The 16610-nt window shown below is 42.5% G+C and overlaps 1 protein-coding gene across 1 annotated transcript; it reads left to right on the forward strand.

Moving 5' to 3' along the window:
• Nucleotides 1-240: 240 nt before the first annotated feature.
• LOC149402420 (small polypeptide DEVIL 4-like) lies at nucleotides 241-819 on the forward strand. Its single transcript, XM_089609676.1, has one exon. It carries the CDS (start codon nucleotides 387-389, stop codon nucleotides 525-527), a length of 141 nt encoding a protein of 46 aa, XP_089465802.1. The 5' UTR covers nucleotides 241-386; the 3' UTR covers nucleotides 528-819.
• The last annotated feature ends 15791 nt before the right edge of the window (nucleotides 820-16610 follow it).

The raw sequence follows: 16610 nt of genomic DNA on the forward strand, positions 1-16610 counted from the left end.
TATATCCTTTATTTAATTATTTTATATTTAAAATTATTTTATATTGTAATTTATCCTAAATTTAATGAAGGGGGTATTAATTCCGCAAGCGGGAAAGTGGGCCCAAGTGGGACCTTGTCTGGTGGGTATGAGGGCACTGCACGGCCTATCATGCCCCATCGTTTGCTCTTTACTCGACCACTTTTTGCCACACACACACACACACCTCCTCTCGTATTTTCTTTCTCCAAACCCATTACACACACATTCACTCTCTCTATATATACCGCTGCTCATTTCCCACAAACTCAACCCAAACCAAACCAAACCAAACCAAACTACCAACGAATACAACAAGTCTTCCTTCTCTCTTGTTCCAAAGACACAAACAAATAAAAATAGTGATCATGAAGATGGCAAGCTCAGGAGGGTCAAAGAGAAGAATCTCATCGCCAAGCAGAGGGCTCGGAGGAGTGCTTAGAGAGCAAAGGGCTAAGCTTTACATCATTAGGAGGTGTGTGGTCATGCTTCTATGCTGGCATGACTAGAGATCATACCACCCAATCCGGTCATCAGTTTTTTTTTTTTTTAGCAATTAGAAGAAAAAAAAAATTGTTTGATTATGATGATTGGGTTTTTTCTCATGATTTTTGGTGGGTTAAGTGTATATAGTGGCGGCGGATATTATGGGAGAGAGTTTGGACTTTGAAACCAAAGAAGAAATTTTGTATGGGAATTTTCGGCGGTTATTAGATTCAGATTTTCAGATTGTAAATTACCAGATAGCATGAATTATAAAGTTTCATATTACTACTATGTTTTACTGGCTATTATCTAGTTCTTAACTTTTTTATTAATATATATTTTGATTTCTGCTCATTAAATTTGATAACCGAAATTACTTACGCAATGAACTTTTTTGTGAGATCTCAACGTTTTAATTCAACGACTTCAACAAGAATTTTGTTGTGTTAATATAAATTTAGAATTTTGTTTAGTCTTTGCCAATCTCCCAAAAAAGAAAGAAAAAAGAAATAGAATTTTGTGTGTTTCTCCACCTGAGAGTAGTCGGACTGTTAATTATTTTGCTTCATCACACGGTCGTCAAACCACCATATTGATTTTTTTTTTTTTTTTTTTTTGTCTATTTTCTTTTTTCTTGATCCCATATATCAGTGTTTTATATTTCCCCAACTGGGCCAGCTCCGATAGATTCCTTTCCAACAGGAAAAATTAAGAGGAAGAAAAAATGAAAATATAATAATTAGGAAAATTCAGTACAAAGAATACTTGTGGAAACTATTTCTTAATTTGGAAAGAGAAATCAAGCGTTGGAATTTGTTAAATGTAATTCTATAGCCTCCAAACTCCATAAGTGTAATGAAGCAAAATAAGATTAGGAATCTCCTTTTTCTTCTTTCGACCTTGACTTTGATTGATAATTCAACAAAATGGCACAAAAAAATCTGACTTGATACTAATAATTGTTGTGAAAGAAAATAAAAGCAAAGCGGTTCATGCAAAGCTTGAAAAGTGCAAAATTCCAAGGAGCAAGGGGGCATCTAATCTTATCGCTAAAGATTGATTATTGCAAGAATCGCAATGCAATTAGGGCCCAATAAAGAGGGTCAATCAATGACTAAAACAAATGCCTACATTCAAAATCCAAATCCCAGATCAACTCATAACTAGAGTTTTTTTAATTTATTTTAAGGACAACGTTTTTTGGTATTGAATTCTTGGCCCTCTATAATTGGAAAAATTACGTATGAACAACTTACAAAGAGAGGACTTTTTAGGGGTTAAATGGGACCCTAACCATTCATAATTGGTGCTTTCACGTAGGACCTTTCATCATTTGAAGTGAAGAGATAAAGATAACTCACTTTGACAAGAACCCTACTGTTTGTATTTAAAGTTTAAGATCTATTTGTTTCTTAACTTGAAAACTGTTTTTGACTTTTTTAACTTAAACAGTTTTATGAAAAAAACTGAATTCACTGTTTGTTTGATGATTCTCATAATACAACTCAAAAAGTTTTCAAACTGTTTTCTGTTTTAATGAAGAAAATCAGAAAACAGTTTTTAGGTGTTTTCCATTTTTTTCACTCAATTTTTTTTAACTTCTTTTATTTTTATTTTTATTTATTTATTTAATATCTCTTCTTGACAACTCATTCTCTCCTATCAACATCATTTTATTTTCCTCACTTTTGATTATCGAATCTGTTTCTGTTTCCTGGAAAACTTAAGTTTTACGATTATGGCAAAGTTTAAACAACCGAAACTCCATTTTACAAATTGTTAATTGATCGTGATACTCTCGTCGAGCACATAAGTTTTCACTATTTTTAGTCAACATTAGGTATCAAAATTTGATATTTGTTGTATTGACTACAAAGACAAACAGTATTTCTGATGAACTTGTGAACAATCATTATAACTAAAGGTACGACCATTATATTCGCAGGAAAGACTTTCAATTAGTATATATCTGGACGCCTAATTCTTATGGGTATTATTACACTACAATTACAAAAAACTGAATAAAAAAAAACTGAAATCCTTACCAAACAGTTATTTGAAAACAACTACAAAAAAAAATTTTAGACTACAACTATATGAAAACTAAAACAGTTTGATTGAACTACCAAACAAGCCCTAAACCTCTCATTTTCATTTTTTAAATTTTCTTGCAAGTAATTTCTTTGGTGGTGATTTGAGCGGAAATGGTTGAGCACAAAATTCACTCTTACTGACACTTTGACTAGCTGTGGTTTACCCTCCAAAACATCATTTTTATTATTATTACTATTGTTATGCCATTATTTTCACATGGTGTAAATAACACCCCGAGAGCAAAAAAGAAGACCACCCGGTCATTTTTCACCCGGCCAAGACCACCCGGTCGGCCAAAAAAGAAGACCATCCGGCCATCTTCACCCGGTCAAGACCACCCGGTCATCTTCACCCGGCCAAGACCACCCGGTCATCTTCACCCGGCCAAGACCACCCGGTCATCTTCACTCGGCCAAAATCACCCGGTTGTCTTCACCCGGCCAAAATCACCCGGTTGTCTTCACCCGGCCAAGACCACCCGGTTGTCTTCACCCGGCCAAGACCACCCGACCATCTTCACTCGGCCAAAATCACCCGGTCATCTTCACTCGACCAAAATCACCCGGTTGTCTTCACTCGGTCAAGATCACCCGGTCATCTTCACTCGGCCAAGACCACCCGGCCGTCTTCACTCGGCCAAAACCACCCGGCCATCTCCACCACCTAATCAAGTACTTTTCACCAAACTCCTTGGTCCCTATAAATACCTCATTCATTCACAACACAAGGTAAGTTTTTCTCAACTTGCCAAAACTTTACAAAAATCACACCACCACTTTCTCTCTCTAGAAAACATAGAGACAAGTATAAATCGTTTACAAAAAACACAATACAACACGACTAATGTTGAGCGTCGGAGAACGCGCCGAGGGAAAACCCTCCGCGTCCCTCTAGATTCACGTTTCATTTGTGGTTAGGTGAAGGTGCAAGGATACGAAGACCCGGCGAAGAACGCTTGAAGATCCGAAGACCCGGACACTCGAAGAACGTAGAAGATCCGAAGACCCGGAGACTTGAAAACCCGAAAACCCGGACACTCGAAGACCCGAAGGTCCGAATAACATGAATACGACAAGAAGATGAGAACTTCACCAAACCCAACCTACGTGCGGTCATAGGGTCCGGCCCTAGATCGAACCACGGACGGTTCTTAGTGTAAACCCAAAAACGCGGTTAACATTTTGGCGCTAGAAGGAGGGGTTCCCGAGAACAACCACGGGCTCTCCACCAGCAAATTCACTTCCTCCGCGGAAACCAAGAAATTAACTGACAACAAATGGCTAGCCACTTAGCCATCTCCGAGGGCGGTGCCCCTCCAATGGGAGGCGTTGCACTCAACACTCGGGCTCGAGCCCGCCAAGCTCAAGAGAACAACGCCAATCGAGACGAGGCTCACCCCGTGCCCGTTCGTGACGACCGAGACGCACGAATGGAGCGAATTGAGACAAGTCTCTTCCAACTTGCCGACATTGTTGGAAGGATTGGAGGCCGCGACACTGTCGTTGAAGACACCTTCAACGATCAAGACGAGCGAGATGCGCCGGAGTATATCCCATTGGGACCCGAGATGCAAGACTCGGACCAAGGTCCCAACAACGACCACAACCCTGAAGAAGACGACCTCGAGCCCCGCCAAGAGGTTAGCGACGAAGCCCCTGACCCGAGTATTCGTGACATTAGGCGCATCGTCCTCACGGAGACGAGAGAGAATCGTGAACGTCACCAAAATCACGAGATGCATGAGGCTCGCCGAACGGCAGTTGATCCAAGGTCACGAAACCACCAAGCCACCTCCCGAAGCTTTCACTCCTTCTCCGGGTCAAGAACAAGACATTCGCGTCAATCCGCTTTCGATCGCATAAGCCACAGAGAAGACATGGCAGATAGCACCGACGCTCGGAGATTCACGCCACCAAGACGTGTCCACGACCCAAGGCCCGTGCCCCGCCATGACGAGGACCTAAGACAACGACTAAATGCTCGGTGGGAGATTCCACGAAATCTCCCCCCTCCCGAACCAACAAATCTTCGAGCGGGAACGACACCAATCCCGGCCAACCCGACTTCACTACACATTGCACCTCTCGACCAAGCGTCAAATGAGAGAGGACGCACGACAAGAATTGACCCCACAACGACTCCCCTCGACAACACGGACATGATGACCCTCTTCCAAGAGTTGAGGGACGAAGTGCGAGTTCTACGAGCTGCTCAAACCTTGACACCCGACATCCGCGGAATGATGGAGGACGTCACCTCACCTTTCACCGCGGAAATCCTGGCAGAGAAATTTGCGCGTGACTTTCGCCTCCCGATCATGTCAACCTATGACGGGAAGACCGATCCTCTTCCTCATATCCAGCATTACCAGATGTGGATGAAAGTGGGGAGACACTCGTCGGCAATCATGTGTCAGGCATTCTGCCTCACCCTGAGTGGCCCCGCCTATCAATGGTTTCTCAAACTGAGGCCTGGGGCCATCCAATCTTTTGAAGAGCTACAAAAAAGCTTCCTTGCTCGTTTCAGCGGCTCTAGAGAACGAAAGCTTGGAAAGAACCATCTCCGCACCATCAAGCAGAGAAGGAATGAGCCTCTGCGCGAATACCTCTCGCGATTTACTGAGGAATCAAACAAGGTCGATAGGTTTGAAGACAACGACGCTATTTCGGCGATCGTAGATGGACTCCAACTTGGAGGCTTCCTCGACTCTATGATCAAGAAGGAGCCGAAAACAATGACTGAACTCACTGCCCGAGCCGGAAAGTACATTACTCTTGAGGAGTTCGTTCATGGCCGGAGAGTTAACGACCACGGAAGCCGTAGGAGGGAAGAAGATGAATCTGAGGACCAACGAAGGAAGAAGGCGAGAACTGATGCCAATGGTCGCCACCCGACTGACCCAAGGCGTGGCCTAGTACACAAATTCCAAGATCAGGCCAATTTCACTCCGCTAAACACGAGGCCTGAAAGAATCTTAGTACTAGCTCGTGAGAAATTCAGATCCCCCGAACCTTTGAGGATGGAGCCGAGTAAGAGAGACAGGTCAAAGTATTGCGAGTTCCACAAGGATCACGGACACTTAACCTCCGAGTGCTTCCATCTGAAGAGGCAAATTGAGGCGCCCTCATCCAGCAAGGAGAACTGAAAGAGTTCGTCCTTGACATGATCAACAACGCCAGAGCCTCTACAAGCCAACAAATTGCGACCACCAATGAAGAAACACATGGCCGTAACAACCGAGCGCCGACTCCTCTCAACATAGTCAACTGAAGAGCCGTCTATCAAATTAGAGATCCGTGCCATATATGGATCCCATGGCCTAGATCACCTATTTTGAAATTTGAATTCGCAACCCCCACTGGGAAATGTTTTTATTTTTCTTTATGTCTTTACTTTTGTAAACCCTTAAGAGGGCCCGACTTTTGTAATTCGCATCGCGAACGCCTCTTTTGCAATGGAATAATATTTTTCCGCTCACATTGTTGCATTTGAATAATTTTCAAAACTTACGCATTCAGAGAAATAAAAGAGTTAAGAAATAATCAGCCTTACGAGGTCGCGTCTTACGAGACACAGCCCCACGGGGTCATCCTTACGAGGTCACGTCCCACGGGACCCAATCCTACGGGATCAAGCCTTACGAGGCCACGTCCCACGGGACCCAATCCTACGGGATCAAGCCTTACGAGGCCACGTCCCACGGGACCCAATCCTACGGGATCAAGGCCTTACGAGGCCACGTCCCACGGGACCCAATCCTACGGGATCAAGGCCTTACGAGGCCACGTCCTACGGGACCCAATCCTACGGGATCAAGCCTTACGAGGCCACGTCCCACGGGACCCAATCCTACGAGATCAAGCCCTACGAGGCCACGTCCCACGGGACCCAATCCTACGGGATCAAGCCTTACGAGGCCACGTCCCACGGGACCCAATCCTACGGGATCAAGGCCTTACGAGGCCACGTCCCACGGGACCCAATCCTACGGGATCAAGCCTTACGAGGCCACGTCCCACGGGACTCAATCCTACGGGATCAAGCCTTACGAGGCCACGTCCCACGGGACTCAATCCTACGGGATCAAGCCTTACGAGGCCACGTCCCACGAGATCCAATCCCATGGGATTAGCCTTAGAGGCCACGTCCCACGAGACTTAATCCTACGGGATCAATCCCACGGGGTTAGCCTTATGAGTCCACGTCCCACGAGACTCAATCCTACGGGATTAGTCTTATCGTCCATGTCTCACGGGACTTAAATTTTGCAAAGTCACGTCCCATGAGACGTACCGCTACAAGATACGTATCTAATTCATAAGACCAAACAGTCCAAAAATATCAACGACGAAGCTCTCGGGGAATTCAAATTAAATTTCTCGCACGACAAGTCGCTCAAGAAACTGAGGGTTAATGTTATGCCATTATTTTCACATGGTGTAAATAACACCCCGAGAGCAAAAAAGAAGACCACCCGGTCATTTTTCACCCGGCCAAGACCACCCGGTCGGCCAAAAAAGAAGACCATCCGGCCATCTTCACCCGGTCAAGACCACCCGGTCATCTTCACCCGGCCAAGACCACCCGGTCATCTTCACCCGGCCAAGACCACCCGGTCATCTTCACTCGGCCAAAATCACCCGGTTGTCTTCACCCGGCCAAAATCACCTGGTTGTCTTCACCCGGCCAAGACCACCCGGTTGTCTTCACCCGGCCAAGACCACCCGACCATCTTCACTCGGCCAAAATCACCCGGTCATCTTCACTCGACCAAAATCACCCGGTTGTCTTCACTCGGTCAAGATCACCCGGTCATCTTCACTCGGCCAAGACCACCCGGCCGTCTTCACTCGGCCAAAACCACCCGGCCATCTCCACCACCTAATCAAGTACTTTTCACCAAACTCCTTGGTCCCTATAAATACCTCATTCATTCACAACACAAGGTAAGTTTTTCTCAACTTGCCAAAACTTTACAAAAATCACACCACCACTTTCTCTCTCTAGAAAACATAGAGACAAGTATAAATCGTTTACAAAAAACACAATACAACACGACTAATGTTGAGCGTCGGAGAACGCGCCGAGGGAAAACCCTCCGCGTCCCTCTAGATTCACGTTTCATTTGTGGTTAGGTGAAGGTGCAAGGATACGAAGACCCGGCGAAGAACGCTTGAAGATCCAAAGACCCGGACACTCGAAGAACGTAGAAGATCCGAAGACCCGGAGACTTGAAAACCCGAAAACCCGGACACTCGAAGACCCGAAGGTCCGAATAACATGAATACGACAAGAAGATGAGAACTTCACCAAACCCAACCTACGTGCGGTCATAGGGTCCGGCCCTAGATCGAACCACGGACGGTTCTTAGTGTAAACCCAAAAACGCGGTTAACAACTATTATTAGGAAATAGAGAAAAAATACCTAAAATTTTACGATGTATATATTTGACTACTTATTCTTTGTTTTTTCGGCACATATCACAATATGAGAGAATATAAACAAAATATCATTTGAATTCTTTTGAAAAGAAAACTTGGTTTCATTTTAAAATTAAAAATTGTATTACTCTTATTTACTAATAACTTATAAGAAAATACTCTATTAAAGTTTTAGAAATTAAACTAATTATAAGTTTTTCAAAATACCATTTATATTTGTTTATTTACAAAATACCAAAACTAACTTAGATGTGAGGGGTTTTTTTTATTTTTTTATTTACAAAATACCATTTATATTATGATAAAAAAATAACATTTATATTTTTTTTAAATCAAAGAAAACTTCGTTTTGACTTTAAAATAATTTTTTTACTACTCTTATATACTTCTATATAGCTTATAAGAAAATACACACTAAATGTTTCAGAAAACTAATTATAAATTTTCAAAATTTAATTTTTAGTCCGATTATTTATTTATTTATTTTTATAGCTTTTATGTTGGGAATTGTTGATGTCGATTTCGGGATCGTCAACAATCACAAATAATTATACGATATATTTGTTTTATTTAATAATAGATCTCAGATGACTTCGTATAAGAAACATAAATGAAATCCCTATTTCATATAAGAGAAATATTAATACGAAATATAGAAGGAATAAGCTTTATTGATAATAACGTTTACAGAACAGGCGAAGTGCCGAGATCAAGAGGGCGAACTCAGACCGAGAGAATTAGAATTAAAGTGAAGGATCGAGTCGAAGCTTGTGTGTAGCGAAAATGAATACAATGGTCATTATTATAGGCGAAGAAAGGATCATCTCTTGGACACATGTTGATCAGCTCGTCCTCGCCACGTCGCAGGCTGGTCAATTCTCATTTCCGGTCTTCTCGGCGAGTCTTCAGCTTGACCACGACTTCGCTACTTGACTAGACCAACGCGTGTGATATGTTCTCCTCAGCCGGCTGGGCTTGGGCTTCTTGTTTAGAGCCGGGCTGAATCACTTATTGGGCTTTGGCCGAACCGAAGCCCAATAAATAATAAAAATATTTAAAATTTTTATACCCCACAATTGGCCCCCAAATAGAAAATATTTAGCGCGAAGAATTTGAACCGTCTCGAATTTAGAGAGGGAACTTGAATATTTTTGACACGTGGCTTCTTGTGAAGATGCGTTCTTTAACACGTGGCGCAATCCGGTGACTCTTCAGAAGTCGGAGTCGAAGAGTCGGGAGAGTCTGTTAATATCTTCGAGGATATCAAGAGAATATTTTGATTTGATTCGATTTCATTTGAAATCATTAGATATTCACGGAATTCGGTTAAGCATAAAGGTGTATAAATAAGCGCGCCGAAGAGTCACTTCCTTTCTTTTATATTCTCGTCATTTGCAGTAAAAAGTTAACTCTTTCTTTTTCTCACCTACTTCGAACTCGAGTTCTCTCTCTAAGTTCTTTGAATTTAATTAGACTTCGGCTAGTTTTCGTTCTCAGTTTGACCAGCGAACTCAAACAAGTTCATACTTTTAGACACTTTGTCCTTAAAATATCTAGGTTTAGATGTCGAACTCAGGAGTTCGTCCGTCGGGGTCTCAACCTTTATGAAATGAAGACATACTTTTACCTTCTGCCGTAACCTCTATTGACTTAAGGGGAATTCGTGAGAAAAACTAAATACCCCCAGAAATCAAAACCCTTCTTCCCCTTCCCGGAGCCACTACCGACACTATTGTAAAGGGTTTCTGTTGTATATATGAAATTTGGTTAGAGAAGTGCGGGCTAAGGTTTCTGACTCATCCACTTCTGTTCGACTTCGTCGAGGCTCTCGGGTTCTGCCTCAGATGTGTCCGAAATTCGTTAGGATGGTACTGGGTTTAATAGTTGTGGCCCATGAACAAAAGGTCGAGCTCACATTGATGGATTTAGTCCGTCTTCCTGTAGTCAAGGCGAACTCGAAACACGATCCAAAGTGTTTCTATCTTTTAAAGGCCACATGCAAAGGAGTGATCTCGGACCTTCCTTTGAAAGAAAAATACTGGGGGAGGCAGTATTTCTACTTCGCCGTCAACGAGCATTCCCTCGGGAAGCGAGCTCGTTCTTTCTACTCAAAGTGGACGAACTCGCCGAGTATGCTTGGATTCTTTATTATTATTATTATTTATTTATTTGTAGCTAGCGAAGTGTGCTAATGTTTCCTTTTTACTCCGCTTTTCAGGAAAGATCAGGGTGCCCTCTCAAGGAGAAGAGTTTGCCGAGAAACTTTTGAAGTTGCAGGAAGGCTGTGGAGAGTGGAATAGCTTTACCTCGTACAGGTTTACTTTGGCCAAACTTTGGCCACACCCTCCAGCTGACCAACGCGTGTGATATGTTCTCCTCAGCCGGCTGGGCTTGGGCTTCTTGTTTAGAGCCGGGCTGAATCACTTATTGGGCTTTGGCCGAACCGAAGCCCAATAAATAATAAAAATATTTAAAATTTTTATACCCCACAATTGGCCCCCAAATAGAAAATATTTAGCGCGAAGAATTCGAACCGTCTCGAATTTAGAGAGGGAACTTGAATATTTTTGACACGTGGCTTCTTGTGAAGATGCGTTCTTTAACACGTGGCGCAATCCGGTTACTCTTCAGAAGTCGGAGTCGAAGAGTCGCGAGAGTCTGTTAATATCTTCGAGGATATCAAGAGAATATTTTTGATTTGATTCGATTTCATTTGAAATCATTAGATATTCACGGAATTCGGTTAAGCATAAATGTGTATAAATAAGCGCGCCGAAGAGTCACTTCCTTTCTTTTATATTCTCGTCATTTGCAGTAAAAAGTTAACTCTTTCTTTTTCTCACCTACTTCGAACTCGAGTTCTCTCTCTAAGTTCTTTGAATTTATTTAGACTTCGGCTATTTTTCGTTCTCAGTTTGACCAGCGAACTCAAACAAGTTCATACTTTTAGACACTTTGTCCTTAAAATATCTAGGTTTAGATGTCGAACTCAGGAGTTCGTCCGTCGGGGTCTCAACCTTTATGAAATGAAGACATACTTTTACCTTCTGCCATAACCTCTATTGACTTAAGGGGAATTCGTGAGAAAAACTAAATACCCCCAGAAATCAAAACCCTTCTTCCCCTTCCCGGAGCCACTACCGACACTATTGTAAAGGGTTTCTGTTGTATATATGAAATTTGGTTAGAGAAGTGCGGGCTAAGGTTTCTGACTCATCCACTTCTGTTCGACTTCGTCGAGGCTCTCGGGTTCTGCCTCAGATGTGTCCGAAATTCGTTAGGATGGTACTGGGTTTAATAGTTGTGGCCCATGAACAAAAGGTCGAGCTCACATTGATGGATTTAGTCCGTCTTTCTGTAGTCAAGGCGAACTCGAAACACGATCCAAAGTGTTTCTATCTTTTAAAGGCCACATGCAAGGGAGTGATCTCGGACCTTCCTTTGAAAGAAAAATACTGGGGGAGGCAGTATTTCTACTTCGCCGTCAACGAGCATTCCCTCGGGAAGCGAGCTCGTTCTTTCTACTCAAAGTGGACGAACTCGCCGAGTATGCTTGGATTCTTTATTATTATTATTATTTATTTATTTGTAGCTAGCGAAGTGTGCTAATGTTTCCTTTTTACTCCGCTTTTCAGGAAAGATCAGGGTGCCCTCTCAAGGAGAAGAGTTTGCCGAGAAACTTTTGAAGTTGCAGGAAGGCTGTGGAGAGTGGAATAGCTTTACCTCGTACAGGTTTACTTTGGCCAAACTTTGGCCACACCCTCCAGCTGACCAACGCGTGTGATATGTTCTCCTCAGCCGGCTGGGCTTGGGCTTCTTGTTTAGAGCCGGGCTGAATCACTTATTGGGCTTTGGCCGAACCGAAGCCCAATAAATAATAAAAATATTTAAAATTTTTATACCCCACAATTGGCCCCCAAATAGAAAATATTTAGCGCGAAGAATTCGAACCGTCTCGAATTTAGAGAGGGAACTTGAATATTTTTGACACGTGGCTTCTTGTGAAGATGCGTTCTTTAACACGTGGCGCAATCCGGTTACTCTTCAGAAGTCGGAGTCGAAGAGTCGCGAGAGTCTGTTAATATCTTCGAGGATATCAAGAGAATATTTTTGATTTGATTCGATTTCATTTGAAATCATTAGATATTCACGGAATTCGGTTAAGCATAAATGTGTATAAATAAGCGCGCCGAAGAGTCACTTCCTTTCTTTTATATTCTCGTCATTTGCAGTAAAAAGTTAACTCTTTCTTTTTCTCACCTACTTCGAACTCGAGTTCTCTCTCTAAGTTCTTTGAATTTATTTAGACTTCGGCTATTTTTCGTTCTCAGTTTGACCAGCGAACTCAAACAAGTTCATACTTTTAGACACTTTGTCCTTAAAATATCTAGGTTTAGATGTCGAACTCAGGAGTTCGTCCGTCGGGGTCTCAACCTTTATGAAATGAAGACATACTTTTACCTTCTGCCGTAACCTCTATTGACTTAAGGGGAATTCGTGAGAAAAACTAAATACCCCCAGAAATCAAAACCCTTCTTCCCCTTCCCGGAGCCACTACCGACACTATTGTAAAGGGTTTCTGTTGTATATATGAAATTTGGTTAGAGAAGTGCGGGCTAAGGTTTCTGACTCATCCACTTCTGTTCGACTTCGTCGAGGCTCTCGGGTTCTGCCTCAGATGTGTCCGAAATTCGTTAGGATGGTACTGGGTTTAATAGTTGTGGCCCATGAACAAAAGGTCGAGCTCACATTGATGGATTTAGTCCGTCTTTCTGTAGTCAAGGCGAACTCGAAACACGATCCAAAGTGTTTCTATCTTTTAAAGGCCACATGCAAGGGAGTGATCTCGGACCTTCCTTTGAAAGAAAAATACTGGGGGAGGCAGTATTTCTACTTCGCCGTCAACGAGCATTCCCTCGGGAAGCGAGCTCGTTCTTTCTACTCAAAGTGGACGAACTCGCCGAGTATGCTTGGATTCTTTATTATTATTATTATTTATTTATTTGTAGCTAGCGAAGTGTGCTAATGTTTCCTTTTTACTCCGCTTTTCAGGAAAGATCAGGGTGCCCTCTCAAGGAGAAGAGTTTGCCGAGAAACTTTTGAAGTTGCAGGAAGGCTGTGGAGAGTGGAATAGCTTTACCTCGTACAGGTTTACTTTGGCCAAACTTTGGCCACACCCTCCAGCTGACCAACGCGTGTGATATGTTCTCCTCAGCCGGCTGGGCTTGGGCTTCTTGTTTAGAGCCGGGCTGAATCACTTATTGGGCTTTGGCCGAACCGAAGCCCAATAAATAATAAAAATATTTAAAATTTTTATACCCCACAATTGGCCCCCAAATAGAAAATATTTAGCGCGAAGAATTCGAACCGTCTCGAATTTAGAGAGGGAACTTGAATATTTTTGACACGTGGCTTCTTGTGAAGATGCGTTCTTTAACACGTGGCGCAATCCGGTTACTCTTCAGAAGTCGGAGTCGAAGAGTCGCGAGAGTCTGTTAATATCTTCGAGGATATCAAGAGAATATTTTTGATTTGATTCGATTTCATTTGAAATCATTAGATATTCACGGAATTCGGTTAAGCATAAATGTGTATAAATAAGCGCGCCGAAGAGTCACTTCCTTTCTTTTATATTCTCGTCATTTGCAGTAAAAAGTTAACTCTTTCTTTTTCTCACCTACTTCGAACTCGAGTTCTCTCTCTAAGTTCTTTGAATTTATTTAGACTTCGGCTATTTTTCGTTCTCAGTTTGACCAGCGAACTCAAACAAGTTCATACTTTTAGACACTTTGTCCTTAAAATATCTAGGTTTAGATGTCGAACTCAGGAGTTCGTCCGTCGGGGTCTCAACCTTTATGAAATGAAGACATACTTTTACCTTCTGCCGTAACCTCTATTGACTTAAGGGGAATTCGTGAGAAAAACTAAATACCCCCAGAAATCAAAACCCTTCTTCCCCTTCCCGGAGCCACTACCGACACTATTGTAAAGGGTTTCTGTTGTATATATGAAATTTGGTTAGAGAAGTGCGGGCTAAGGTTTCTGACTCATCCACTTCTGTTCGACTTCGTCGAGGCTCTCGGGTTCTGCCTCAGATGTGTCCGAAATTCGTTAGGATGGTACTGGGTTTAATAGTTGTGGCCCATGAACAAAAGGTCGAGCTCACATTGATGGATTTAGTCCGTCTTTCTGTAGTCAAGGCGAACTCGAAACACGATCCAAAGTGTTTCTATCTTTTAAAGGCCACATGCAAGGGAGTGATCTCGGACCTTCCTTTGAAAGAAAAATACTGGGGGAGGCAGTATTTCTACTTCGCCGTCAACGAGCATTCCCTCGGGAAGCGAGCTCGTTCTTTCTACTCAAAGTGGACGAACTCGCCGAGTATGCTTGGATTCTTTATTATTATTATTATTTATTTATTTGTAGCTAGCGAAGTGTGCTAATGTTTCCTTTTTACTCCGCTTTTCAGGAAAGATCAGGGTGCCCTCTCAAGGAGAAGAGTTTGCCGAGAAACTTTTGAAGTTGCAGGAAGGCTGTGGAGAGTGGAATAGCTTTACCTCGTACATGTTTACTTTGGCCAAACTTTGGCCACACCCTCCAGCTGACCAACGCGTGTGATATGTTCTCCTCAGCCGGCTGGGCTTGGGCTTCTTGTTTAGAGCCGGGCTGAATCACTTATTGGGCTTTGGCCGAACCGAAGCCCAATAAATAATAAAAATATTTAAAATTTTTATACCCCACAATTGGCCCCCAAATAGAAAATATTTAGCGCGAAGAATTCGAACCGTCTCGAATTTAGAGAGGGAACTTGAATATTTTTGACACGTGGCTTCTTGTGAAGATGCGTTCTTTAACACGTGGCGCAATCCGGTTACTCTTCAGAAGTCGGAGTCGAAGAGTCGCGAGAGTCTGTTAATATCTTCGAGGATATCAAGAGAATATTTTTGATTTGATTCGATTTCATTTGAAATCATTAGATATTCACGGAATTCGGTTAAGCATAAATGTGTATAAATAAGCGCGCCGAAGAGTCACTTCCTTTCTTTTATATTCTCGTCATTTGCAGTAAAAAGTTAACTCTTTCTTTTTCTCACCTACTTCGAACTCGAGTTCTCTCTCTAAGTTCTTTGAATTTATTTAGACTTCGGCTATTTTTCGTTCTCAGTTTGACCAGCGAACTCAAACAAGTTCATACTTTTAGACACTTTGTCCTTAAAATATCTAGGTTTAGATGTCGAACTCAGGAGTTCGTCCGTCGGGGTCTCAACCTTTATGAAATGAAGACATACTTTTACCTTCTGCCGTAACCTCTATTGACTTAAGGGGAATTCGTGAGAAAAACTAAATACCCCCAGAAATCAAAACCCTTCTTCCCCTTCCCGGAGCCACTACCGACACTATTGTAAAGGGTTTCTGTTGTATATATGAAATTTGGTTAGAGAAGTGCGGGCTAAGGTTTCTGACTCATCCACTTCTGTTCGACTTCGTCGAGGCTCTCGGGTTCTGCCTCAGATGTGTCCGAAATTCGTTAGGATGGTACTGGGTTTAATAGTTGTGGCCCATGAACAAAAGGTCGAGCTCACATTGATGGATTTAGTCCGTCTTTCTGTAGTCAAGGCGAACTCGAAACACGATCCAAAGTGTTTCTATCTTTTAAAGGCCACATGCAAGGGAGTGATCTCGGACCTTCCTTTGAAAGAAAAATACTGGGGGAGGCAGTATTTCTACTTCGCCGTCAACGAGCATTCCCTCGGGAAGCGAGCTCGTTCTTTCTACTCAAAGTGGACGAACTCGCCGAGTATGCTTGGATTCTTTATTATTATTATTATTATTTATTTATTTGTAGCTAGCGAAGTGTGCTAATGTTTCCTTTTTACTCCGCTTTTCAGGAAAGATCAGGGTGCCCTCTCAAGGAGAAGAGTTTGCCGAGAAACTTTTGAAGTTGCAGGAAGGCTGTGGAGAGTGGAATAGCTTTACCTCGTACAGGTTTACTTTGGCCAAACTTTGGCCACACCCTCCAGCTGACCAACGCGTGTGATATGTTCTCCTCAGCCGGCTGGGCTTGGGCTTCTTGTTTAGAGCCGGGCTGAATCACTTATTGGGCTTTGGCCGAACCGAAGCCCAATAAATAATAAAAATATTTAAAATTTTTATACCCCACAATTGGCCCCCAAATAGAAAATATTTAGCGCGAAGAATTCGAACCGTCTCGAATTTAGAGAGGGAACTTGAATATTTTTGACACGTGGCTTCTTGTGAAGATGCGTTCTTTAACACGTGGCGCAATCCGGTTACTCTTCAGAAGTCGGAGTCGAAGAGTCGCGAGAGTCTGTTAATATCTTCGAGGATATCAAGAGAATATTTTTGATTTGATTCGATTTCATTTGAAATCATTAGATATTCACGGAATTCGGTTAAGCATAAATGTGTATAAATAAGCGCGCCGAAGAGTCACTTCCTTTCTTTTATATTCTCGTCATTTGCAGTAAAAAGTTAACTCTTTCTTTTTCTCACCTACTTCGAACTCGAGTTCTCTCTCTAAGTTCTTTGAATTTATTTAGACTTCGGC

Source organism: Urtica dioica, chromosome 3 (assembly GCF_054948205.1).
Source record: "Urtica dioica subsp. dioica isolate 48M chromosome 3, U.dioica_male_clone48M_v1_H2, whole genome shotgun sequence".
Taxonomy (NCBI): domain Eukaryota; kingdom Viridiplantae; phylum Streptophyta; class Magnoliopsida; order Rosales; family Urticaceae; genus Urtica; species Urtica dioica.